The following is a 24824-nucleotide window of genomic DNA, read 5'->3' on the forward strand; positions in this document are numbered from 1 at the left end:
ATGTTTATATCGTTCATAATCAGAACTCCAATCAAGTGAAGCAGTGACGTGTTCTCCATCACGTCCTCGCGATGCCCCGGCGGGCCAGCAGGGGGCGGCAGCGCCGACACGACTACGTGAGAAGAAGAAGGACTCCGAGTGCGCGTGCGCAACGTGCAGCCTGTAGCCTGCGAGGTCACCATGGTTCGGGTCTCCATGGTTACGGTGCCCCTGGTTCGGGTCTCCATGGTTCTGGTCTTGCGGAGGCTCAGCGGGTCGCCGTGCTCCTCTGCCCGCTCAGAGCGCTCCTTCTGCGGCGTCGCCCCTCCGGAGAAGCCCGCTGCCTGGGTGCGCGACTCCTTCCTGGACTACTTCCGGGTCCAGCACGGACACCGCCTGGTCCCGTCCTCCCCGGTCCGGCCCAGAGGGGACCCCAGCCTGCTGTTCGTCAACGCCGGCATGAACCAGGTCAGCGAGGACCGGTCCGGTCCTGTCCGGTCCTACAACAAGCTGTTAGCTTTTCAAAATAAGAGCTCGCCACTGCTCCTGACATCTGGTCAAATTTAACGTGACGACTTTTATTTTGTAGTATTGCCATTTATACTCCTCAAGTACTTAAGGTGTACTTGTACTTGAGTATTTGTACTGATTTGTATGATCTCAGAGGGAAGTATTTCACTTTAGATTGAAAACAAATAAGAAACATTCACGTTATTGATCCTTTTGGGAACTTGTTCTGTGCATGAACCGTCGTGGTTCAGGAGCAGCCGGGTTCAAGTCCCGCTCAGAGACACGGCAACGTGTGAGCTATGGGGGATCGAACCGGTGACCTTTTGGTAACGGGGCGACCGCTCATTAGGACAAGTAATCCTCGTTATGAAGGTACTGATGTATTGATTACTGTGATCAGAACTATGTGAGAACATGAACCCCCTGCAGCCTCTCAGGGACCAGAGACATTTGGTGTCCCAGTTAATGATGCCCCCCTTGGGACAAACTGCACTTTGGAGGTTCCTCCTAAACCTTCCGTAGTATTTATATCTTTTTGATATCTGTATTTCACATGTGATACATGTGATCACACTTTATCGTGCAGGGTTGCTTGCACAATAAAGGGTTAATAAATTTCACTCACATTGTATTCATATAAACTTATTTGTTTTACTTTGTTCCTCCACGTTTATTCTTTATTTTCATCAGGAAAGCACCTAAAACATACAATTATGTTATTATTAAAGTTAGAATGATGAGCTGCACCACAGCAAGAGGGTGGCTTCCTTCTGGGAGGAGTTTGTTCTCGGGTCCGTCGGACCGGTTTCACCGGGTATCATTTACTGTCTCTGGTTCCAGTTTAAACCAGTCCTCCTGTGGTCTCTGGTTCCAGTTTAAACCAGTCCTCCTGTGGTCTCTGGTTCCAGTTTAAACCAGTCCTCCTCTGGTCTCTGGTTCCAGTTTAAACCAGTCCTCCTCTGGTCTCTGGTTCCAGTTTAAACCAGTCCTCCTCTGGTCTCTGGTTCCAGTTTAAACCAGTCCTCCTGTTGTCTCTGGTTCCAGTTTAAACCAGTCCTCCTGTGGTCTCTGGTTCCAGTTTAAACCAGTCCTCCTGTGGTCTCTGGTTCCAGTTTAAACCAGTCCTCCTGTGGTCTCTGGTTCCAGTTTAAACCAGTCCTCCTGTGGTCTCTGGTTCCAGTTTAAACCAGTCCTCCTGTGGTCTCTGGTTCCAGTTTAAACCAGTCCTCCTGTGGTCTCTGGTTCCAGTTTAAACCGGTCCTGCTGGGCACCGCCCCCCCCCGCAGTGAGATGGCGTCCTATCAGAGAGTCGTCAACACTCAGAAGTGCGTCAGGGCCGGAGGAAAACACAACGACCTGGAGGACGTGGGACGCGACCTCTACCATCACACCTTCTTTGAGATGCTGGGGAACTGGTCCTTTGGAGACTACTTCAAGGTGAGGAGGAGGAGCAGCAGAAGGAGCAGCAGGAAGAGGAGCAGGAGCAGGAGGAGGAGCTCTGTGTAACACCACAATGTTGTTGTGCCTGCAGGAGGAGGCGTGCTCCATGGCGTGGACTCTCCTCACAGAGCATTATGGGATGTCTGCAGACAGACTGTACGTGTCCTATTTCTCTGGAGACGCTGCGTCCGGTGTGCCGGCGGACGAAGAGACGAGGAACATCTGGCTGGAGCTCGGGTAGGTCGCACGCTGAGAGCTGATTGGTTCAGGTCGCAGACCTGAACCAATCAGCTCTCAGAACCTGAATCATAAACTGGAGGCAGCCGCCAGGATAGTTTAGCCCAACAACTTCTCTCGTTCTGGTATTTTATTTCCTCCGAACACGAGCAAAGTGTCAGCGCTGAGACCGCAAGAGCAGGAAGTGGTTTGGTCAGCACGCAGGGCGACCGCCATCGAACCGGCTCCAACCTCAAGGAGGAGGATCCTTTTCTTCTCTCATGAAAATATACTCCTCAGGGTTCTGGTCTCCTCCTCAGGGTTCTGGTCTCCTCCTCAGGGTTCAGGTCTCCTCCTCAGGGTTCAGGTCTCCTCCTAAGGGTTCAGGTCTCCTCCCAAGGGTTCAGGTCTCCTCCCAAGGGTTCAGGTCTCCTCAGGGTTCTGGTCTCCTCCTCAGGGTTCCTGCGGCTCGCCTGCTGCCGTTTGGCCTGAAGGAGAACTTCTGGGAGATGGGGGACTCGGGCCCGTGTGGGCCCTGCACCGAGATCCACTACGACCACGTGGGGGGGCGGGACGCCGCGGCGCTCGTCAATGCCGACAGTCCTGACGTGGTGGAGATCTGGAACCTGGTCTTCATGCAGTACAACAGGTCTGGACACAGTTTCTGTTTCATATGAAACCAGTTCACACCTGCTTGTGGTACTGGTCAGCTCCCAGTCTAAAGGGTTGGTGTTTGTGTCAGGGAGCTGGACCACAGTCTGCAGCCGCTGCCCCGGTTCAGTGTGGATACTGGTATGGGACTGGAGCGACTGGTGAGCATCCTGCAGGGGACAAGATCCAACTACGACACGGACCTGTTCACCCCGCTGCTCAAAGCCATCCACCAGGTACCAGTCCACCTTCACACCAGTCCACCTTCCCACCAGTCCACCTGAAGTGAGGTGTGATTTACAGCTTCCTGTGCTTCCCCAGAGCTCGAGGGTGGGCGTGTACGGCGGCCGGACAGGCGCGGCGGACCAGGGGCGGGTGGACACGGCGTACCGCGTGGTGGCCGACCATGTCCGCACCTTGTCGGTCTGCATCGCTGACGGAGTCCACCCCGGCATGTCCGGAGCCGAGTGAGCCACCGACCAATCAGCTGCCAGGACGGCCGGTTCCCCGGCCAGCGTCACTCTTTGTGTTCTTTCGTTCTGCAGGTTGGTGCTGAGGAGGGTTCTGCGGCGGGCGGTTCGGTTCTCTGTCGAGGTCCTTCGGGCTCCTCAGGGAGCGCTGGCCAGCCTGGTTCCTACTGTCGCCCACATACTGGTAAGATCCATTTCCCATCATGCATCTGACTAAAGCATCTCAGGGATTAAACGGAGTTCTGGAAGTCATCCTCAGACTCTTAGGGATCCAGCAGAGGGGCGTTCACTGACCCGTTTCACACAACGGAGAACTGAGCGCTCTGTTAAACATGCCCTGTTGTCTGCAGGGGGATGCGTACCCAGAGCTGCACCGGGAGGCCGACAGGGTGAGTCTCACTTCCTGAGTAGCAGCAGAACCATGTGGAGCAGCTTCCTACGTGGTAGTTTAGTCCCTGGGGAGATTTGGGTAACATTACATTTCATAACAGGAAGTGGTCATCAGCAGCCGTTGCTCTTTCAGATCATGGACGTCATCAACGAGAACGAGGCTCACTTCCTGTCGTCTCTGCAGCGGGGCAGCAGGCTGATCCACCGGGCGCTCCAAAGAAAGGACTACAAACATGGCGTCTTCCCAGGTCGGTCCCTCCATCTGCTCCTTCGACTCCTATCCCGGTAACGCAACCGCGTGACCCGGTGAGGCCCGGTCCGTGACACCTGTCTCTTGTCTCGTGGTCCAGCCTCGGTGGCCTGGTCTCTGCACAGGGATCTGGGGTTCCCTCTGGACCTGGTGGACCTGATGCTGGAGGAAAAGGGGGTCCAGGTGGACCGTAAGGAGCTGGACCGCCTGATGGCAGAGAACCAAAAGGTGAGGTCTCACTCTGATGTGTTTTAATGGAAACATCTGAGCCTGAACTCCCATGAGGCTCCTGGTTATGAAGGGGCCGTCTTTCTCTCAGGTGTCTGTCTCTCATGTGTCTGTCTCAGGTGCCGTCTGGTCTCGGGTCGGGTCTCCGGTCTCAGGTGACCCTGGACGTCCTCAGCCTGGCAGACCTGCAGCGTCTCGGTGTCCCTCACACTGACGATAGCCTCAAGTACCAGTACAGACTGGATCAGGACCGTTACGGTACCACTTGTCCGTCTGTCTCTCGTTTAGTCCCAGTAGTCTTCCGGTGGTCTCCAGTTGTCTCGCAGGAGCTGAACTGGTGTCTCACCTGTCTAGACAGGTAATCTTAGTGGTTTGTTCCCAGTGTTCCCAGCATGCCGTGCAGCAGTATTGGCTCTGCATGACGGGCAGGCTCTGGTCTCAGAGGTCGCTGAAGGTCAGCGCTGTGGGGTCGTCCTGGACCGGACCTGCTTCTACGCGGAGCAGGGGGGGCAGTCACATGACCTGGGCTTCTTCACCCGGGACGGGCTGCAGGTCAGCTGCAATGCATCATGGGAAGACGGCCCGCCGGGTCCAGCTGAGGTCTGACTCCAGGTGTGTGTGTGTGTGTGTGCGTACTGTCCCTCAGGACGTCCTGTACCCCGTGGAGGCCGTGGTCCTGGCAGGGGGGTACGTGGTCCATCAGGTCACTGCAGCCGACACCCTGAAGACCGGAGACCTGGTCCAGCTACACCTGGACCAGGTAACCATCGTGAGCACATTACATAGAGGCCTGAAAGAGAGCTGTCTGCATGCCTCACTGTCTGTCTACCTGTCTGTCTCTCAGGTCCACAGACTGTCCTGCATGGTGAACCACACAGCGACTCACATCCTGAACTTTGCTCTGAGGAAAGTTTTGGGTCCTTCGGTTCAGCAGAGAGGATCTCATGTGTCTGCAGAGCGGCTTCGCTTCGACTTCAGTGTCAAGGTCAACAGCTTCACACCGTCACTGACTCTGGGAGCGAGGGTAGAGATATTTACTCTAAGTCAGGGTTAGAGTTAGTCATCATAAGTCAGGGTTAGAGTTAGTCACCATAAGTCAGGGTTAGAGTTAGTCACCATAAGTCAGGGTTAGAGTTAGTCACCATAAGTCAGGGTTAGAGTTAGTCACCATAAGTCAGGGTTAGAGTTAGTCATCATAAGTCAGGGTTAGAGTTAGTCACCATAAGTCAGGGTTAGAGTTAGTCACCATAAGTCAGGGTTAGAGTTAGTCATCATAAGTCAGGGTTAGAGTTAGTCACCATAAGTCAGGGTTAGAGTTAGTCACTATAAGTCAGGGTTAGAGTTAGTCATCATAAGTCAGGGTTAGAGTTAGTCACCATAAGTCAGGGTTAGAGTTAGTCACCATAAGTCAGGGTTAGAGTTAGTCACCAGAAGTCAGGGTTAGAGTTAGTCACCATAAGTCAGGGTTAGAGTTAGTTACCATAAGTCAGAGTTAGAGTTAGTTAGTCACCATAAGTCAGAGTTAGAGTTAGTTACCATAAGTCAGAGTTAGAGTTAGTTATTCACCATAAGTCAGAGTTAGAGTTAGTTAGCCACCATAAGTCAGAGTTAGTTAGTTAGTCACCATAAGTCAGAGTTAGAATTAGTTAGTCACCATAAGTCAGAGTTAGTTAGTTAGTCACCATAAGTCAGAGTTAGAGTTAGTCACCATAAGTCAGAGTTAGAGTTAGTCACCATAAGTCAGAGTTAGAGTCAGTTAGTCACCATAAGTCAGAGTTAGAGTTAGTTAGTCACCATAAGTGAGAGTTAGAGTTAGTCACAATAAGTCAGAGTTAGAGTTAGTTAGTCACCATAAGTCAGAGTTAGTTAGTCACCATAAGTCAGAGTTAGTTAGTCACCATAAGTCAGAGTTAGTTAGTCACCATAAGTCAGAGTTAGAGTTAGTCACCATAAGTCAGGGTTAGAGTTAGTTACCATAAGTCAGAGTTAGAGTTAGTTATTCACCATAAGTCAGAGTTAGAGTTAGTTAGCCACCATAAGTCAGAGTTAGTTAGTTAGTCACCATAAGTCAGAGTTAGAATTAGTTAGTCACCATAAGTCAGAGTTAGTTAGTTAGTCACCATAAGTCAGAGTTAGAGTTAGTCACCATAAGTCAGAGTTAGAGTTAGTCACCATAAGTCAGAGTTAGAGTCAGTTAGTCACCATAAGTCAGAGTTAGAGTTAGTTAGTCACCATAAGTGAGAGTTAGAGTTAGTCACAATAAGTCAGAGTTAGAGTTAGTTAGTCACCATAAGTCAGAGTTAGTTAGTCACCATAAGTCAGAGTTAGTTAGTCACCATAAGTCAGAGTTAGTTAGTCACCATAAGTCAGAGTTAGAGTTAGTCACCATAAGTCAGAGTTAGAGTTAGTCACCATAAGTCAGAGTTAGAGTTAGTTAGTCACCATAAGTCAGAGTTAGTTAGTCACCATAAGTCAGAGTTAGAGTTAGTCACCATAAGTCAGAGTTAGAGTTAGTTAGTCACCATAAGTCAGAGTTAGAGTTAGTCACCATAAGTCAGAGTTAGAGTTAGTCACCATAAGTCAGAGTTAGAGTTAGTTAGTCACCATAAGTCAGAGTTAGAGTTAGTTAGTCACCATAAGTCAGAGTTAGAGTCACCATAGGTCTCCCTTCCCACCTGCACTGACATGTGATGTCATGCTGTGTATTATCGCTGCAGAACACTCACCTGAGTGTTCACTGTATGTATTTGTTGTCCTCAGAGTTCACTGGACGTCTTTCAGCTGCAGCAGGTAGACAGGTGTGTTAATGACATCATCTCAGCCAATCAGATCGTTCACAGCCAGGAGCTTCCTCTGCAGGAAGCCAGGAGCATCCAGGGGCTGAGGACAGTGGACGAGGTGTGTGTCCGTCTTCCTGTCTGTCTTCCTGTCTGTCGGACTGCAGGTACACTGACGGCCTGTCTGTCTGCAGGTGTATCCGGACCCGGTTCGGGTGGTGTCCTTGGCGGTGGCGGTCTCTGAACTGTTGGACGATGAAACGTCTGTAGAGCTCTGCTGTGGAACGTAAGACTGAAACTCACCTGCTCACCTGTTTACCTCCTCACCTGTTGGTCCTGATGATGTCACCTGTTGTTTGTGGTCAGTCACCTGCTGCAGACCGGAGCCATCGAGGACCTGCTGATCGTTTCTGAGAGACAGATGGTGAAAGGAGTCAGTCGTATTGTCGCTGTGACGGGACGGGAGGCACAGCGGGTCGGTGACTAGCTAGCCTAGCTTAGCTTAGCCTAGCTTAGCTTAGCCTAGCTTAGCACAAACAGTAGAACTAGGCGGAAGAGGAGGAACAGCTACTTGTACTCCATCTGTTGTCCCTGTTGTTTGTGTTGTGGTCCATGTTGTTGTTGTTTATGTTGTTGTCCATGTTGTTGTTGTCCATGTTGTTGTTTATGTTGTTGTCCATATTGTTGTTGTCCATGTTGTCGTCCTTGTTGTTTATGTTGTTGTCCATGTTGTTGTTTATGTTGTTGTCGTCCGTGTTGTTGTTGTTTATGTTGTTGTTGTCCATGTTGTTGTCCGTGTTGTTGTTGTTTATGTTGTTGTCATGTTGTTGTTGCCTTTAGGCGCGCGAGCAGGGCCAGGTGTTGTGTCAGGAAGTTGACTCTCTGGCAGCCAGACTGACAGGCTCCGCCCCCTCCAGCCTCGCCGCCGCTCAGCGTTTCTCCAAAGAGGTCGGAGTCCTGTCTGATGTAGGTCCATTACCCATAATACACTGCAGCCTCTGATGTGCCGTGTACCTGTTCAGTGATGTCTTGTCGCCCTGCGTCGTGTCTGTCAGGCTGTAGACCACACCCCCATCCCGCAGTGGCAGCGCAGAGACCTGCAGGGTCGCCTCCGAGCTCTGCAGAGGACCAGCAACACCACCGTCAGGAAACTGGAGACGAGAGAGGTGAACGCTCACCTGAGACTCACCTGGGACTTACCTGGGACTCACCTTTCTCTGACTGGTTTCCCATCATGCTTTGCAGGCTGCCCTGAAGGCTCAGGCTCTGCTGGAAAAGAACGGCAGAAAGGAGCTGCAGGTGGACTTTGTGGAGACGGACTCTCTGTCGGTAAGATGATGACATCACACCTGTGAGCAGACTGATGACATCACACTGATGACATCACACTGTCTCCGGTCAGGTTTTGATGAAGACGGTGAACCAGCTGAGCGCCGCCGCTCCTCACAGTCACGTGATGCTGCTTGCTGCCCAAAGGCATTCTGGGAAGGTTCTGTGTGCCTGTCAGGTCCCTAAGGTAACGATGACGCACCCGTCGCTGACATCACAGGGGGCGGGGCTCCACTGGAAGCGTCTCATTGGCTGTCCTCTCTCTCCTCAGGACTCGCCGTCCCTGTCGGCGTCTGATTGGGCGGTCGCGGTGTGTCGTCACCTCGGGGGTGCGGCCGGGGGCTCCGCGGTGGTTGCCAAGGGAACAGGAAGCTGCGGTGACATCACCGAGGCTCTGAGGTGGGCGGAGGACTTCGCCCACCAGAAGACACAACCATGATGTCACAGAGGGAGGGCGGGGCCTGAGTAGTGGGCGGAGCCTCCCTCTGCTGCAGGGTGGACAAAATACCTGAAACACCTGTTAAACACTTTGGAACACAGAGGGTCGTACTCGAGGTACAGGTGACTTTAGCCCCGCCCCTAAGCTGCAGTTCTATGGACGACATGTTGACTATTTATAACTTATGTTGTATAAAGCTGAACTTTACTTTTTTTACAATAAAGCGTTTATCAGACTAATTCACGGGCTTCTTTATTTTTAATAACTGATCTGTAATCTGCTGACTGACACTTCAGTGATGTCACACAGCACCTGAACCCACAAGACTGAACTGTGCTACACATCTAGTAGGTTCATGCTACACAACATCCTGTAGGTCAGTGCTACACAACATCCTGTAGGTCCATGCTACACAACATCCTGTAGGTCAGTGCTATAAAAGAAGCTTGATGTAATATGTGATGTAATGTGTAATATATATATATATATATATATATATATAGATATATAGATATAGATAGATAGATAGTAATGTGATGTAATGTATAATATACAGTAATGTAATATAATATATATATAGTAATGTGATGTAATAACACATCCATCCATCCATTTTCCGCCGCTTATCCGCTTATCGCGGTGGCAGCACCCAGCAGACCGACCCAGGCTTCCCTCTCACCCGCAACATTTTCCAGCTCGTTCTGGGGACCCGAGACGTTCCCAGGCCGGCCGGGAGATATAATCCCTCCAGCGTGTCCTGGGTCTTCCCCGGGGCCTCTTCCCAGTTGGACGTGCCTGGAAGACCTCTAATGGGAGGCGTCCAGGAGGCATCCGGATGAGATGAACCACCTCAGCTGACTCCTTTCGATACGAAGGAGCAGCGGCTCGACTCCAAGCTCCCTCCTGATGTCCGAGCTCCTTACCCTATCTCTAAGGCTGAGCCCTACAGAGGAACCTCATCTCCTTACCCTATCTCTAAGGCTGAGCCCTACAGAGGAACCTCATCTCCTTACCCTATCTCTAAGGCTGAGCCCTACAGAGGAACCTCATCTCCTTACCCTATCCCTAAGGCTGAGCCCTACAGAGGAACCTCAGCTCCTTACCCTATCCCTAAGGCTGAGCCCTACAGAGGAACCTCAGCTCCTTACCCTATCCCTAAGGCTGAGCCCTACAGAGGAACCTCAGCTCCTTACCCTATCCCTCAGGCTGAGCCCGGCTGAGTACTACGGAGGAAGCTCATTTCGGCCGCTTGTATCCGCGACCTCGTTCTCTCGGTCCTGACCCAGAGTTCGTGACCATAGGTGAGGGTTGGAACGTAGACGACCAGTAAATAGAGAGCTCCTCCTTCCTGCTCAGCTCCCTCTTCACCAAGACGGACCGGTACAGCGGCTGTTTTACTGCTGCAGCCGCACCGATCCGCCTGTCGATCTCTCGCTCCACCTTACCTTCACTCGTGAACAAGACCCGAGGTACTTGAACTCCTTCACTTGGGGCAGGCATGTTGTCCCCACCTGGAGGGAGCAATCCACCGGTTTCCGGCAGAGAACCATGGCCTCGGATTTGGAGGCGCTAACCCTCATCCCTGCCGCTTCACACTCGGCTGCAAAACGCCCCAGCGAATGCTGGAGGTCACGGTCCGAGGAAGCAAACAGGACCACATCGTCTGCAAACAGCAGAAAGGCGATCCACTGCTCCTCTTGAATCAGAGGTTCGACAAGCGGTCGGAGCTCCTTTCCAGCACCCTGGAGTCTCCTTTCCAGCACCCTGGAGTCTCCTTTCCAGCACCCTGGAGTCTCCTTTCCAGCACCCTGGAGTCTCCTTTCCAGCACCCTGGCATAAGCTTTTCCCGGGAGGCTGAGCAGTGTGACACCACGATAGTTCGAGCACTCTCTCCAGTCCCCCTTCTTGAAGATGGGAACCACCACCTCGGTCTGCCAGTCTATGGGCACTGTTCCCGACCCCCATGCGACCATGTGTCGCATGGGGGTCGGGAACAGTGGATATAATATATACAGTAATGTAATGTAATATACTATATAGTAATGTGATGTAATATAATACAATATACAGTAATGTAATGTATAATGTATAGTAATGTGATTTAATATAATATATATAGTAGTAATGTAATATATAGTAATGTAATGTAGTGTCTGTGTACAGATTGTTAAACTCTTTAAGCATAATTTGAGCTTGGACTATACAAGACAAACTGAGTTGAATATATCTATAGCAACATTATCAATAATCTAAACTTTACATTTTGATTTACAATAACCCACTTCTCAGACTTATTCACTTAATTGTCTTTATTTTTAAGGGATTAACAACAGATTTAGTACCTGGTTACAGATATCTTTTAGGCATTAGTGACAGATCTGTAACTGCTAGACTGAACATTGATAGAACACCCTTTGAGCTCCATTACAGCTAACCATTGATTACATCATGACCGGAGTGGAGCGCCATGGTCCATAACATCCCTCATGAGTACCATTCACCACATGGACAATAGTTCTGCTGTGATCCGGATCCGGCTGGTCCAGGTCCTCAGATCAGAGTTGCATTCAGCCACTGCAGAAGAACGTTCACGTTTAACCATCGCGGAACATTTTATACTTACAACTCAGTGAGTGTTCAAAGATCTACGTCCTCTGGTCCAGCAGTGGAAACGCTCCGGAGCCTCTGGGGCCTCCATGTGCCCCGGAGGCTCCGGAGGTCTCTGTCATGTGTTCAACATTCACAGTGGAGCTTACCTCCATCAGGCTGAACTCAACCGTTCCTGAGTTGTCTTTGTCCAGCATGTCGAACGTGTCTGTGAAGAGGAGGAATCACCATCATCATCATGAAGAGGAAGAAGAGCCACCATGATGAAGAGGAGGACTCACTGAACATGTTCTCCAGACGAACCACACAGCTCACAAAGTTGTCGAAGTCGATGGTGAGCTCTGGATCACTGTACCGAGCCACCAGCACCTGGTGCAGCGGGTTGTTCAGCCTGAACCCTGCAGCAGGGGTCAGAGGTCACAGGTCTACCGAGTACAACACCGACATACATATTGTGTGCACAGAAGTGAATGTGAGCAGGAGGCGATGAAGACGTCCTGATGAAGAGTTACCGGCCTCCTCCACGGCCGTCCTCATCTCCGTGCAGCTCATTGTGCCCGAGTTGTCCACGTCCTTCTCGCGGTAGACGTTCTGTCACACAGAGAGGACGGACTTTAGAAAGACCTGGTTCTGGGTTCCCGAGGACCTAAACTGGTTTCACTCACCAGGTACTTCTCAATTTTGGTCCACAGCACTTTGAACTCCACCAGACCCAGTTTACCGCTGCCGTCTTTCTGCAGCAACAGTTCAGGAAGTGACACCTGTATTATTTTACCCAGCAGCCACTGCGGCAGCTTTCTGTGACTGAACCGGTTTTCACCTGAACCGGTTCTCACCTGAACTACAAACAGGTTCACGGTTCAGTCTGAAGGATACGTCCAGCATGTTGATCATGTTGCGACACGTTGAGAGGCTGAAGCCGTTGGTCTTGATGTCCGAATCTTTCAGAGACAAAGAGGTACACCCTTCAGACCTGGAGATACACCTGAACCTTTTCACACCTGAACCACTTCACACCTGTAGATACACCTGAACCCCTTCACACCTGTAGATACACCTGAACCCCTTCACACCTGAAGATACACCTGAACCCCTTCACACCTGAAGATACACCTGAACCCCTTCACACCTGTAGATACACCTGAACCCCTTCACACCTGTAGATACACCTGAACCCCTTCACACCTGTAGATACACCTGAACCCCTTCACACCTGTAGATACACCTGAACCTCTTCACACCTGTAGATACACCTGAACCCCTTCACATCTGAAGATACACCTGAACCCCTTCACACCTGTAGATACACCTGAACCCCTTCACACCTGTAGATACACCTGAACCCCTTCACACCTGTAGATACACCTGAACCCCTTCACACCTGAAGATACACCTGAACCCCTTCACACCTGTAGATACACCTGAACCCCTTCACATCTGAAGATACACTTAACCCCTTCACACCTGTAGATACACCTGAACCCCTTCACACCTGAAGATACACCTGAACCCCTTCACACCTGTAGATACACCTGAACCCCTTCACACCTGAAGATACACCTGAACCCCTTCACACCTGAAGATACACCTGAACCCCTTCACACCTGAAGATACACCTGAACCTCTTCACACCTGTAGATACACCTGAACCCCTTCACACCTGTAGATACACCTGAACCCCTTCACATCTGAAGATACACCTGAACCCCTTCACACCTGTAGATACACTTAACCCCTTCACACTGGTAGATACACCTGAACCCCTTCACACTTGTAGATACACCTGAACCCCTTCACACCTGAAGATATATCTGAACCTCTTCACACCTGTAGATACACCTGAACCCCTTCACACCTGTAGATACACCTGAACCCCTTCACACCTGTAGATACACTTGAACCCCTTCACACTGGTAGATACACCTGAACCCCTTCACACTGGTAGATACACCTGAACCCCTTCACACCGGTAGATACACCTGAACCCCTTCACACCGGTAGATACACCTGAACCCCTTCACACCTGTAGATACACCTGAACCCCTTCACACCTGAAGATACACCTGAACCCCTTCACACCTGTAGATACACCTGAACCCCTTCACATCTGAAGATACACTTAACCCCTTCACACCTGTAGATACACCTGAACCCCTTCACACCTGTAGATACACCTGAACCCCTTCACACCTGTAGATACACCTGAACCCCTTCACACCTGAAGATACACCTGAACCCCTTCACACCTGAAGATACACCTGAACCCCTTCACACCTGTAGATACACCTGAACCCCTTCACACCTGTAGATACACCTGAACCCCTTCACACCTGTAGATACACCTGAACCCCTTCACACCTGTAGATACACCTGAACCCCTTCACACCTGTAGATACACCTGAACCCCTTCACACCTGTAGATACACCTGAACCCCTTCACATCTGAAGATACACCTGAACCCCTTCACATCTGAAGATACACCTGAACCCCTTCACATCTGAAGATACACCTGAACCCCTTCACACCTGAAGATACACCTGAACCCCTTCACACCTGAAGATACACCTGAACCCCTTCACACCTGTAGATACACCTGAACCCCTTCACACCTGTAGATACACCTGAACCCCTTCACACCTGTAGATACACCTGAACCCCTTCACACCTGTAGATACACCTGAACCCCTTCACACCTGAAGATACACCTGAACCCCTTCACACCTGAAGATACACCTGAACCCCTTCACACCTGTAGATACACCTGAACCCCTTCACACCTGAAGATACACCTGAACCCCTTCACACTTGTAGATACACCTGAACCCCTTCACACTTGTAGATACACCTGAACCCCTTCACACCTGAAGATACACCTGAACCCCTTCACACCTGAAGATACACCTGAACCCCTTCACACTTGTAGATACACCTGAACCCCTTCACACCTGTAGATACACCTGAACCCCTTCACACCTGAAGATACACCTGAACCCCTTCACACCTGAAGATACACCTGAACCCCTTCACACCTGTAGATACACCTGAACCCCTTCACACCTGAAGATACACCTGAACCCCTTCACACCTGTAGATACACCTGAACCCCTTCACACCTGTAGATACACCTGAACCCCTTCACACCTGCAGATACACCTGAACCCCTTCACACCTGTAGATACACCTGAACCCCTTCACACCTGAAGATACACCTGAACCCCTTCACACCTGTAGATACACCTGAACCCCTTCACACCTGAAGATACACCTGAACCCCTTCACACCTGTAGATACACCTGAACCCCTTCACACCTGAAGATACACCTGAACCCCTTCACACCTGAAGATACACCTGAACCCCTTCACACCTGAAGATACACCTGAACCCCTTCACACCTGTAGATACACTTAACCCCTTCACACTTGTAGATACACCTGAACCCCTTCACACTTGTAGATACACCTGAACCCCTTCACACCTGAAGATACACCTGAACCCCTTCACACCTGAAGATACACCTGAACCCCTTCACACCTGAAGATACACCTGAACCCCTTCACACCTGAAGATACACCTGAACCCCTTCACACCTGTAGATACACCTGAACCCCTTCACACCTGTAGATACACCTGAACCCCTTCACACCTGTAGATACACCTGAACCCCTTCACACCTGTAGATACACCTGAACCCCTTCACACCTGTAGATACACCTGAACCCCTTCACATCTGAAGATACACCTGAACCCCTTCACACCTGAAGATACACCTGAACCCCTTCACACCTGTAGATACACCTGAACCCCTTCACACCTGTAGATACACTTAACCCCTTCACACCTGAAGATACACCTTAACCCCTTCACACCTGAAGATACACCTGAACCCCTTCACACCTGTAGATACACCTGAACCCCTTCACACCTGAAGATACACCTGAACCCCTTCACACCTGAAGATACACCTGAACCCCTTCACACCTGAAGATACACCTGAACCCCTTCACACCTGAAGATACACCTGAACCCCTTCACACCTGAAGATACACCTGAACCCCTTCACACCTGAAGATACACCTGAACCCCTTCACACCTGTAGATACACCTGAACCCCTTCACACCTGTAGATACACCTGAACCCCTTCACACCTGTAGATACACCTGAACCCCTTCACACCTGTAGATACACCTGAACCCCTTCACACCTGAAGATACACCTGAACCCCTTCACACCTGAAGATACACCTGAACCCCTTCACACCTGTAGATACACCTGAACCCCTTCACACCTGAAGATACACCTGAACCCCTTCACACCTGAAGATACACCTGAACCCCTTCACACTTGTAGATACACCTGAACCCCTTCACACCTGTAGATACACTTAACCCCTTCACACTTGTAGATACACCTGAACCCCTTCACACTTGTAGATACACCTGAACCCCTTCACACCTGAAGATACACCTGAACCCCTTCACACCTGAAGATACACCTGAACCCCTTCACACTTGTAGATACACCTGAACCCCTTCACACCGGTAGATACACCTGAACCCCTTCACACCTAAAGATACACCTGAACCCCTTCACACCTGTAGATACACCTGAACCCCTTCACACCTGAAGATACACCTGAACCCCTTCACACTTGTAGATACACCTGAACCCCTTCACACCTGTAGATACACCTGAACCCCTTCACACCTGCAGATACACCTGAACCCCTTCACACCTGTAGATACACCTGAACCCCTTCACATCTGAAGATACACCTGAACCCCTTCAGACCTGTAGATACACCTGAACCCCTTCACATCTGAAGATACACCTGAACCCCTTCACATCTGAAGATACACCTGAACCCCTTCACACCTGTAGATACACCTGAACCCCTTCACATCTGAAGATACACCTGAACCCCTTCACACCTGTAGATACACCTGAACCCCTTCACATCTGAAGATACACCTGAACCCCTTCAGACCCAAACCCGAAGGTAAAAAACAATTTTCCGAGTCGCTCACGTTTGGTCACCACTTTGTTGAGGATCTTCTGGAGCTCGAATGTTGAGATCTCACAGTCCTGCAGCACAGAGACTCAAGTATAACTCCGGTATATAGACACACACACACACACACACACACACACACACACACACACACACACACACACACACACACACACACACACACACACACACACACACACACACATACCTCAGGTATATAGACATGTACACACACACACACACACCTCAGGTATATAGACGTGTACACAGGTATACCTCAGGTATATAGACGTGTACACAGGTATACCTCAGGTATATAGACGTGTACACAGGTATACCTCAGGTATATAGACGTGTACACAGGTATACCTCAGGTATATAGACGTGTACACAGGTATACCTCAGGTATATAGACGTGTACACAGGTATACCTCAGGTATATAGACCTGTACACAGGCATACCTCAGGTATATAGACCTGTACACAGGCATACCTCAGGTACATAGACGTAAACTCACCCCTCCCGCCAGCTGTCCAAACAGACCTCTGAACCGATCATCCACATCGTCTTCATCGATCTCGATCTGAAACCGAGGTTCGTCTGTTATGTCTCCAGTCAGGAGGAAGTTCACCAGGTAAAGTTCTGGAGGGAAGTCTCACCTTTTCCACTCGGGACTCGATGGGGTCGTCCAGCTCTCTGCAGAGAAAAACACAGCAGCTTCAGAGGACAATCGTCTCCAGGTATAGAATACAGAGCAGAGAAGACCTGGTTCCTGATGTTGCTCTCAGCAGAGTTCCTGAGCTTCTTCACAGGTCCCAGAAGAGTTGAACTTACTGGAACTCGGCCTGCTTCTCGGAGAACACGCGGACACAGAAGTCTCCGTTCTTGTGCGCGTCGAAGGTGGACGGGATGATCAGGTACTCCCCCGGCGGGAGGCAGAAGCGGCTACAGACTTCTCGCAGGTTGATGAAGGTTTCGGAGCGAGCGGAGGAGGCGTTCCGCAGGAAGAAGTTCCTGTCCAGGTGGAGGTTCCTCTGACCGCGGGACTGACGGGGACACAACAGGGACGTCACACCGAGTATGAAGCTGAACGCAGATTAACTACCAACAGTCGAGCAACAAGCGCTGAGCAGCAGGAAGCTGGTAGTCCTCATACCTCCCCAGGAACCTAGAAGAGAAGAAAGAGAAGAGTTAAAACTTCAGACTTCACTTTGTCCGTCAGCAGGTTATTACCCAGGTCTGGATTGGCCTGGATTAGGTCTGAATTAGGTCTGTGACATGGACCAAAGAGGAGGACGGCCTTTGTGCTCAGATGATCCTACTACTCATTTTAGAGATTAACAAATGTCCTTAGCTGGATCTGAACCAGGGTCTAGATCATTGCCCCCCCTGAGATCTCTATTTCATGACTGGAGGATCTAAGCACGGTGAACCAGCCAAGAGATTCATTTCTTGTTTCCACTTAGAGCGTTTAGAAAACAGCTCAGAGAAGATTCACCTCTCAGACCGTCCAATCCCGGACCCGATGCATTGAGCACCTGATGGTCAAGTCCTGCAGCCCTACTTGTCTCAGTCTGACCCGGTTCAACCTGACTCTTCGAGCTGCTGGTCTAGAGACCGGACCCGCAGTCTCACCTCGTAGATGGCGTATCCGATGGTGTGCATGTCTTCCCCCATCTTCCTCATGCGTCTGCGGTTCTTCTGGATCAGACCGACCACGAAGCTGCAGCCGTTCTCTCCGTCGTCCGGGTCGTCGTCCTCCTCGTCCAGCCGGATCACAAACTGAGGGTTGGTCCAGAAGGTGTCTGCGGTTTGAAAACAAAACCAGATAAAACCAGCTGTGACCGTGGGAGCATGACACCCTCCTCTCGGTCTGACAGGATCACTGACTGGGGAAGTTCCTGCAGCCTCCGGCGGTGGATCCTCTCCTCCAGCTGCCGTCGAACTTGGACAGAGACCACTTGGACACGGAGTTGTCGCTCAGGGCGTCGGGTGTCAGGTTGCAGATCTCCAGCCGGGAGTAATGTCGTAGGAAGTCATTGAAAGACATCCTGGAAGACAGAGCGGAGGGTTCTCGTACCCTCGTCGTCTGATGACGAGTACAGTTAGTTTGAGATAAAAAGTGAGTTTTACCAGAACTCTCCGTCCTCTGAGCGATGACTCAGACGGTCTCGGTCCTGGTCGCGAATCTGACGCCATTGAGCCGAGCTGTCGGAGATGGAAGTAGTTTCAGAATAAGAGTCTAAAATATCTGTCAATGTTATTTAGTGCGACACTGAACTCCCCTCAGACAAAACCCAGACATCATCATCATCATCATCATCCCGCAGAGGTCACCATGTATATATTATGTTGTGTGATGTCTTGAGCTATTTGGACCCTGAATTTCCCTTCGGCGATCAATAAAGTAATTATCCATCTATCTAATCTGGGTCCAAAGGAGTCTGAGTGATCTGAGATCAGCTGCAGTAAACTACAGACAGTGATGACTGGATAGGGAACCTTAAAACATGAGGACTATTCAGGTCTATTCTGGATGGACATCAGAGGCGATTCCAATACAAACATGTGGTTCATGTTATGAACAAGAGAAGAAGCTCAACCCTCCGCCTACAACAAACTCACTTGTCGCTCCAGGCGCCGGTCCACTCCACCTGGCCCCAGGGGTTCCTGATCCGGATCAGCTTCTCCATGTTGCCACGGTACTCCACCTGCACCCAGTCACACGCAGAGCAAAGCACAGAGTCACATCTGAAAGGACAACTATTAAAGAGCTGAAGTCTCGCCCCCCTTCAGGTAAGACAGGTGTTTCTGAGAAAACAAGGATCAGGATCAGCTGTTTGAAATAACTTTTAGGACTCAAAGGCTGCAGTTAGCCGCTCCTACTGACTCATGAGAAATGTAGTTTAATGTTGTGGTGAAATGTCCACATTTATGAAATAATGCTTCAGGTGTTCTATAGGGGGCGTGTCCTCTCACCTCAGCTGCACCTGTCACAGAATAGGCGTGTCCCTTTACCAGCTTCTGAGAGGTAACTGCCTCTGAGTCGGATGAGCTTGTGATCTGAAACAGAAGATTTTAAAATGTATAACTGCTTAAATACAAATGTTGAACCTCCGTGTAAATTATTATGTGAATGCATTAATAAATTAGTTAAAGAAATGATGTTTAAATATTTAATAGCATGACCTCTAGCGCTCCTACATCGGCAGTAATGTACTAATGATGAATTTATAAGGGTTTATTATCGTAGTTCTGTGGCTCCCCTATGTTGGACCCCTGTCGTTGACCTGTGGTACCCCTGTTCAGCCCCTCTGGAACCCATGAAGTACCCTGTGGCACCCCTCTAGAGGCCTCTGGTACCCTGTAATACCCCTCTACGGCCTTCTGGTACCCCTCCACAGGCCTCTGGTACCCTGTGGTACCCCTCTAGACACCTCTGGTACCCTGTGGTACCCCAATACGGCCCTCTGGTACCCCTCTACAGCCCTCTGGTACCCTCTGGTACCCCTCTACAGCCCTCTGGTACCCTATGATACCCGTCTAGAGGCCTCTGGCACCCTGTGGTACCTCTCTACGGCCCTCTGGTACCCTGTGGTACCCCTCTACGGCCCTCTGGTACCCCTCTACGGCTCTCTGGTACCCTGTGGTACCCCTCTACGGCCCTCTGGTACCCTGTGGTACCCCTCTAGAGGCCTCTGGTACCCTGTGGTACCCCTCTACAGCCCTCTGGTACCCCTCTACAGCCCTCTGGTACCCCTCTACGGCCCTCTGGTACCCCTCTACGGCCCTCTGGTACCCTGTGGTACCCCTCTACGGCCCCCTGGTACCCTGTGGTACACCTCTACAGCCTTGTGGTACCCCTCTACGGCCCTCTGGTACCCTGTGGTACCCCTCTACGGCCCTCTCGTACCCTGTGGTACCCCTCTACGGCCCTCTGGTACCCTGTGGTAGCCCTCTACAGCCCTCTGGTACCCTGTGGTAGCCCTCTACAGCCCTCTGGTACCCTGTGGTGCCCCTCTTCAGGCCTCTGGTACCCTGTGGTGCCCCTCTTCAGGCCTCTGGTACCCTGTGGTGCCCCTCTTCAGGCCTCTGGTACCCTGTGGTGCCCCTCTTCAGGCCTCTGGTACCCTGTGGTGCCCCTCTTCAGGCCTCTGGTACCCTGTGGTGCCCCTCTAGACACCTCTGGTACCCCTCTAGAGGCCTCTTGTACCCTGTAGTACCCCTCTACAGCCCTCTGGTACCCTGTGGTACCCCTCTAGACACTTCTGGTACCCTATGGTACCCCTCTACGGCCCTCTGGTACCCTGTGGTGCCCCTCTTCAGGCCTCTGGTACCCTGTGGTGCCCCTCTAGACACCTCTGGTACCCCTCTACAGCCCTCTGGTACCCTGTGGTACGCCTCGTCAGGCCTCTGGTACCCTGTGGTGCCCCTCTAGACACCTCTGGTACCCTGTGGTACCCCTCTTCAGGCCTCTGGTACCCTGTGGTACCCCCCGTGTTGTCCGAGCTTACGTCAATGGAGCAGCCCATCAGAGACCCGCGGCTCTGAGCTTTCTTGATGATGTGGAACAGATGTGGATCCGGTTTATTCAGGTCGTGGGCCTCAGCGATTCCTCCAGTGAAATCCTCAAACCCCTCAGTGGTGGAGCCTCCAGACAGAGCCTCGTAACAGCCGTTCATCCTGCAGCCACATCACATCTCATCAGTGACACCCGAGGACTCCACCTTGAATAAGGAAGCTAGCGCAGTAGCAGCTCTTCAGTCGCTTTCAAATGTCTCTTACTGATAGAACTTTGTAGTTTGACTTCATTGAATAAAATGTACTTTCTTGATTCTTGTTGTTGTGAGTTTGTTCTCATGTTGAATGAACTTATTGTAAGTCTCTCTGGAAACACACACACACACACACTTACTTGGCGTAGGCCTTCTCCAGCAGGGCGCTCCAGAACTCTCGTCCTTCAGCAGAGTGGACGAACATCAGTTCTCCATCTTTGACCGGCAGGCGGTCGTCGATCACCACGTCCACCCACTCACCAAACTGCCAGAACTGAGACGGACATGGAGACATGAGACCACAGGAGACATGAGACCACAGGAGACATGAGACCACTGGAGACATGAGACCACTGGAGACATGAGACCACTGGAGACATGAGACCACAGGAGACATCAGACCACAGGAGACATGAGACCACTGGAGACATGAGACCACTGGAGACATGAGACCACAGGAGACATGAGACCACAGGAGACATGAGACCACTGGAGACATGAGACCACAGGAGACATGAGACCACTAGAGACATGAGACCACTGGAGACATGAGACCACTGGAGACATGAGACCACAGGAGACATGAGACCACTGGAGACATGAGACCACTGGAGACATCAGACCACAGGAGACATGAGACCACTAGAGACATGAGACCACTGGAGACATGAGACCACTGGAGACATGAGACCACTGGAGACATGAGACCACTGGAGACATGAGACCACTGGAGACATGAGACCACAGGAGACATCAGACCACTGGAGACATCAGACCACTGGAGACATCAGACCACTGGAGACATGAGACCACAGGAGACATGAGACCACTGGAGACATGAGACCACTGAAGACATGAGACCACAGGAGACATGAGACCACTGGAGACATCAGACCACTGGAGACATCAGACCACAGGAGACATGAGACCACAGGAGACATCAGACCACTGGAGACATGAGACCACAGGAGACATGAGACCACTGGAGACATGAGACCACAGGAGACATGAGACCACAGGAGACATGAGACCATTGGAGACATGAGACCACTGGAGACATGAGACCACTGGAGACATGAGACCACTGGAGACATGAGACCACAGGAGACATGAGACCACTGGAGACATGAGACCACTGGAGACATGAGACCACTGGAGACATGAGACCACAGGAGACATGAGACCACTGGAGACATGAGACCACTGGAGACATCAGACCACTGGAGACATGAGACCACAGGATACATCAGACCACAGGAGACATCAGACCACAGGAGACATGAGACCACTGGAGACATGAGAGCACTGGAGACATGAGACCACAGGAGACATGAGACCACAGGAGACATGAGACCACTAGAGACATGAGACCACTGGAGACATGAGACCACAGGAGACATGAGACCACTGGAGACATCAGAGCACTGGAGACATCAGACCACAGGAGACATGAGACCACTGGAGACATGAGACCACTGGACTGTAGGTGCATTGGTGTACTCTCTTAATCATGACTAGTACTCTATGTGTACTTGTACCTGGAAGTGGAAGATGCCGGCGTACTCTCCTCTGCTGAAGCTTTGTCCATGTGGGACGACTCGAGCCAGAACTTCCTTGTTCAGGGTCAGAGAGGCGATGGCGGCGAGCAGCCAACAGTCACCTGACAGGAAGGGGCGGGACTTAGTTAACAGTCTAGACTAAAACTAAACCTCTGATTCTCCTTCATTAGTCTAGACTACAACTAAACACCTCTCACCCTCCTTCATTAGTCTAGACTAAAACTAAACACCGCTCATTCTCCTTCATTAGTCTAGACTAAAACTGAACACCTCTCATTCTCCTTCATTAGTCAAGACTAAAACTAAACACCTCTCATTCTCCTTCATTAGTCTAGACTAAAACTAAACCTCTCATTCTCCTTCATTAGTCTAGACTAAAACTAAACACCTCTCATTCTCCTTCATTAGTCTAGACTAAAACTAAACACCTCTCATTCTCCTTCATTAGTCTAGACTAAAACTAAACACCTCTCATTCTCCTTCATTAGTCTAGACTAAAACTAAACCTCTCATTCTCCTTCATTAGTCTAGACTAAAACTAAACACCTCTCACCCTCCTTCATTAGTCTAGACTAAAACTAAACACCTCTCATTCTCCTTCATTAATCTAGACTAAAACTAAACCTCTCATTCTCCTTCATTAGTCTAGACTCAAATTAAACACCTCTCATTCTCCTTCATTAGTCTAGACTAAAACTAAACACCTCTCATTCTCCTTCATTAGTCTAGACTAAAACTAAACACCTCTCATTCTCCTTCATTAGTCTAGACTAAAACTAAACCTCTCATTCTCCTTCATTAGTCTAGACTAAAACTAAACACCTCTCACCCTCCTTCATTAGTCTAGACTCAAATTAAACACCTCTCACCCTCCTTCATTAGTCTAGACTAAAACTAAACCCGGGTTCTCACCCAGAGCTCCCTGACAGATGTCCGTCCTTGAGGCTCCAGAGACGATGAACTTGGGGTCAGACGTCAAATCCTGAAGGAAACAAAACCAGCATGATGTTAAAGTTTAGGATCAATAATCACGTTTCATGTTATTGATTAATCATCAATATATGGACACGCCCCATCGTTAAGTTATTGATTTAGACACATCAATATGTTGTACTTCTTAGTCTGACTTAAAGTGAATATAGACATGGTGAAACCTCAGAGCTCTTTGTGTTCTGATGACGCAGCTCCACCCAAACAGTCAACACTGATCCCAGTGGGCGTGGCCCAGTCTAACCCCAGCGCTCAGTGGGCGTGGCCCAGTCTAACCCCAGCGCTCAGTGGGCGTGGCCCAGTCTAACAGGTGCGGCACACGGATCAGACTACATTAAACTAAAGTCTATGATCATAATCTATAACCCGGTCTGGACTGGGATCTGATCTGAGACCACCTGTTGCTCTGGTTCTGCAGCTCTCTATAAGACCAGCTGCAGAACCAGAGGAACAGGTTCTGCCGGTTCTGCTCCCGGAAGCCGCGCTCCTGTGCGGGCTCTCTCAGCCCTCTTCCTGCCCCAGATGCGTGCTCACTGACCGGGGGCCGCTGCCAGGAGACCCCGCGGGTCTTGTAGGACCCCGGGCCCAGCTCCTTGAAGCCCAGCGAGGAGCCCAGCGCCGGGAAGGTCTCGTCCTGGAACAGAACCCCGGTGTCTGCGCACTGGCGCCGCAGAGCCTCGTAGTCCTGGTTCAGGTACTTCACGGCCTGAGCGCACGAGCCCACGCCCCGGTCCTGGTCCCGGCGGTGCTGCAGGGTGGCCGCGATGCCCGACATGGTCCGGTTCGGTCTGGTCGGGTTCGGTCTGGTCCGGTCTGAACGGTCGTTGCGGTCTTGTAAAGTCTGGGCTGAGACTGTGGAGAGGGCTGCGGCTGCAGGTGAGTGATGCCCGGAAGGGCGTGTCCCAGTCAAGAGCACAGGTGAGACTTCCGGAAAGGACCTTCACAATAAAGCGTGATTGCGTAATATGATACTATAATATCATAATATGATATAATAATATGATATTAGTATATCATATTATATAATAATATGATATTACAGAATATTATTATATTATAATATAATTATATTACATAATAGTATATTATATTATATAAAACCTAACATATTATATCAAATATAACATAATATCATATATTATATAACATATTATCTTATAATATATAATATTACTAATATCAGGAAAGTATTTTATATGACG

General features: G+C 50.4%; 2 protein-coding genes across 2 annotated transcripts; one reads left to right on the forward strand and one right to left on the reverse strand.

The window, feature by feature from the left end:
- Positions 1-155: 155 nt before the first annotated feature.
- Positions 156-8918, forward strand: aars2 (alanyl-tRNA synthetase 2, mitochondrial (putative)). Its single transcript, XM_068599513.1, has 22 exons — positions 156-447; positions 1738-1926; positions 2021-2166; positions 2603-2794; positions 2888-3032; positions 3118-3263; positions 3342-3450; positions 3617-3655; positions 3790-3904; positions 4007-4134; positions 4254-4392; positions 4517-4686; positions 4781-4894; positions 4979-5119; positions 6895-7032; positions 7106-7197; positions 7278-7386; positions 7752-7877; positions 7967-8077; positions 8157-8240; positions 8314-8427; positions 8512-8918. Exons 1-22 carry the CDS (start codon positions 181-183, stop codon positions 8677-8679), a joined length of 2982 nt encoding a protein of 993 aa, XP_068455614.1. The 5' UTR covers positions 156-180; the 3' UTR covers positions 8680-8918.
- Positions 8919-10970: 2052 nt separating this feature from the next.
- On the reverse strand, positions 10971-24481 carry LOC137801993 (calpain-2 catalytic subunit-like). The gene is made up of 21 exons (XM_068599487.1): positions 24161-24481; positions 23545-23614; positions 22612-22733; positions 21214-21347; positions 20813-20981; positions 19278-19361; positions 18924-19009; positions 18432-18506; positions 18189-18349; positions 17934-18103; positions 17455-17466; positions 17133-17344; positions 16958-16994; positions 16816-16881; positions 16314-16371; positions 12163-12227; positions 11952-12020; positions 11799-11877; positions 11568-11684; positions 11436-11494; positions 10971-11253 (listed from the first exon to the last, which is right to left on the reverse strand). The coding sequence occupies exons 1-21, from the start codon at positions 24395-24397 to the stop codon at positions 11230-11232; spliced, it is 2106 nt and encodes a 701-aa protein (XP_068455588.1). The 5' UTR covers positions 24398-24481; the 3' UTR covers positions 10971-11229.
- Positions 24482-24824: the final 343 nt, after the last annotated feature.

This window comes from Clinocottus analis, unplaced genomic scaffold (assembly GCF_023055335.1).
Source record: "Clinocottus analis isolate CAN_PGR_092001 unplaced genomic scaffold, fCliAna1.0.p SCAF_48, whole genome shotgun sequence".
Taxonomy (NCBI): Eukaryota; Metazoa; Chordata; class Actinopteri; order Perciformes; family Cottidae; genus Clinocottus; species Clinocottus analis.

Bases quoted from the DNA above. Each gene is read 5' to 3' on its own strand.
- aars2 (XM_068599513.1), top strand. From the start codon at position 181: ATGGTTCGGGTCTCCATGGTTACGGTGCCCCTGGTTCGGGTCTCCATG. The intron at 8,241-8,313 runs GTAAGATGATGA...GTCTCCGGTCAG, and splicing joins TGGAGACGGACTCTCTGTCG to GTTTTGATGAAGACGGTGAA. The intron at 8,428-8,511 runs GTAACGATGACG...CTCTCTCCTCAG, and splicing joins GTGCCTGTCAGGTCCCTAAG to GACTCGCCGTCCCTGTCGGC.
- LOC137801993 (XM_068599487.1), bottom strand. From the start codon at position 24,397: ATGTCGGGCATCGCGGCCACCCTGCAGCACCGCCGGGACCAGGACCGG. The intron at 11,878-11,951 runs GTGAGTGAAACC...TCTGTGTGACAG, and splicing joins CCAAAATTGAGAAGTACCTG to AACGTCTACCGCGAGAAGGA. The intron at 11,495-11,567 runs GTGAGTCCTCCT...TCCTCTTCACAG, and splicing joins TCGTCTGGAGAACATGTTCA to ACACGTTCGACATGCTGGAC.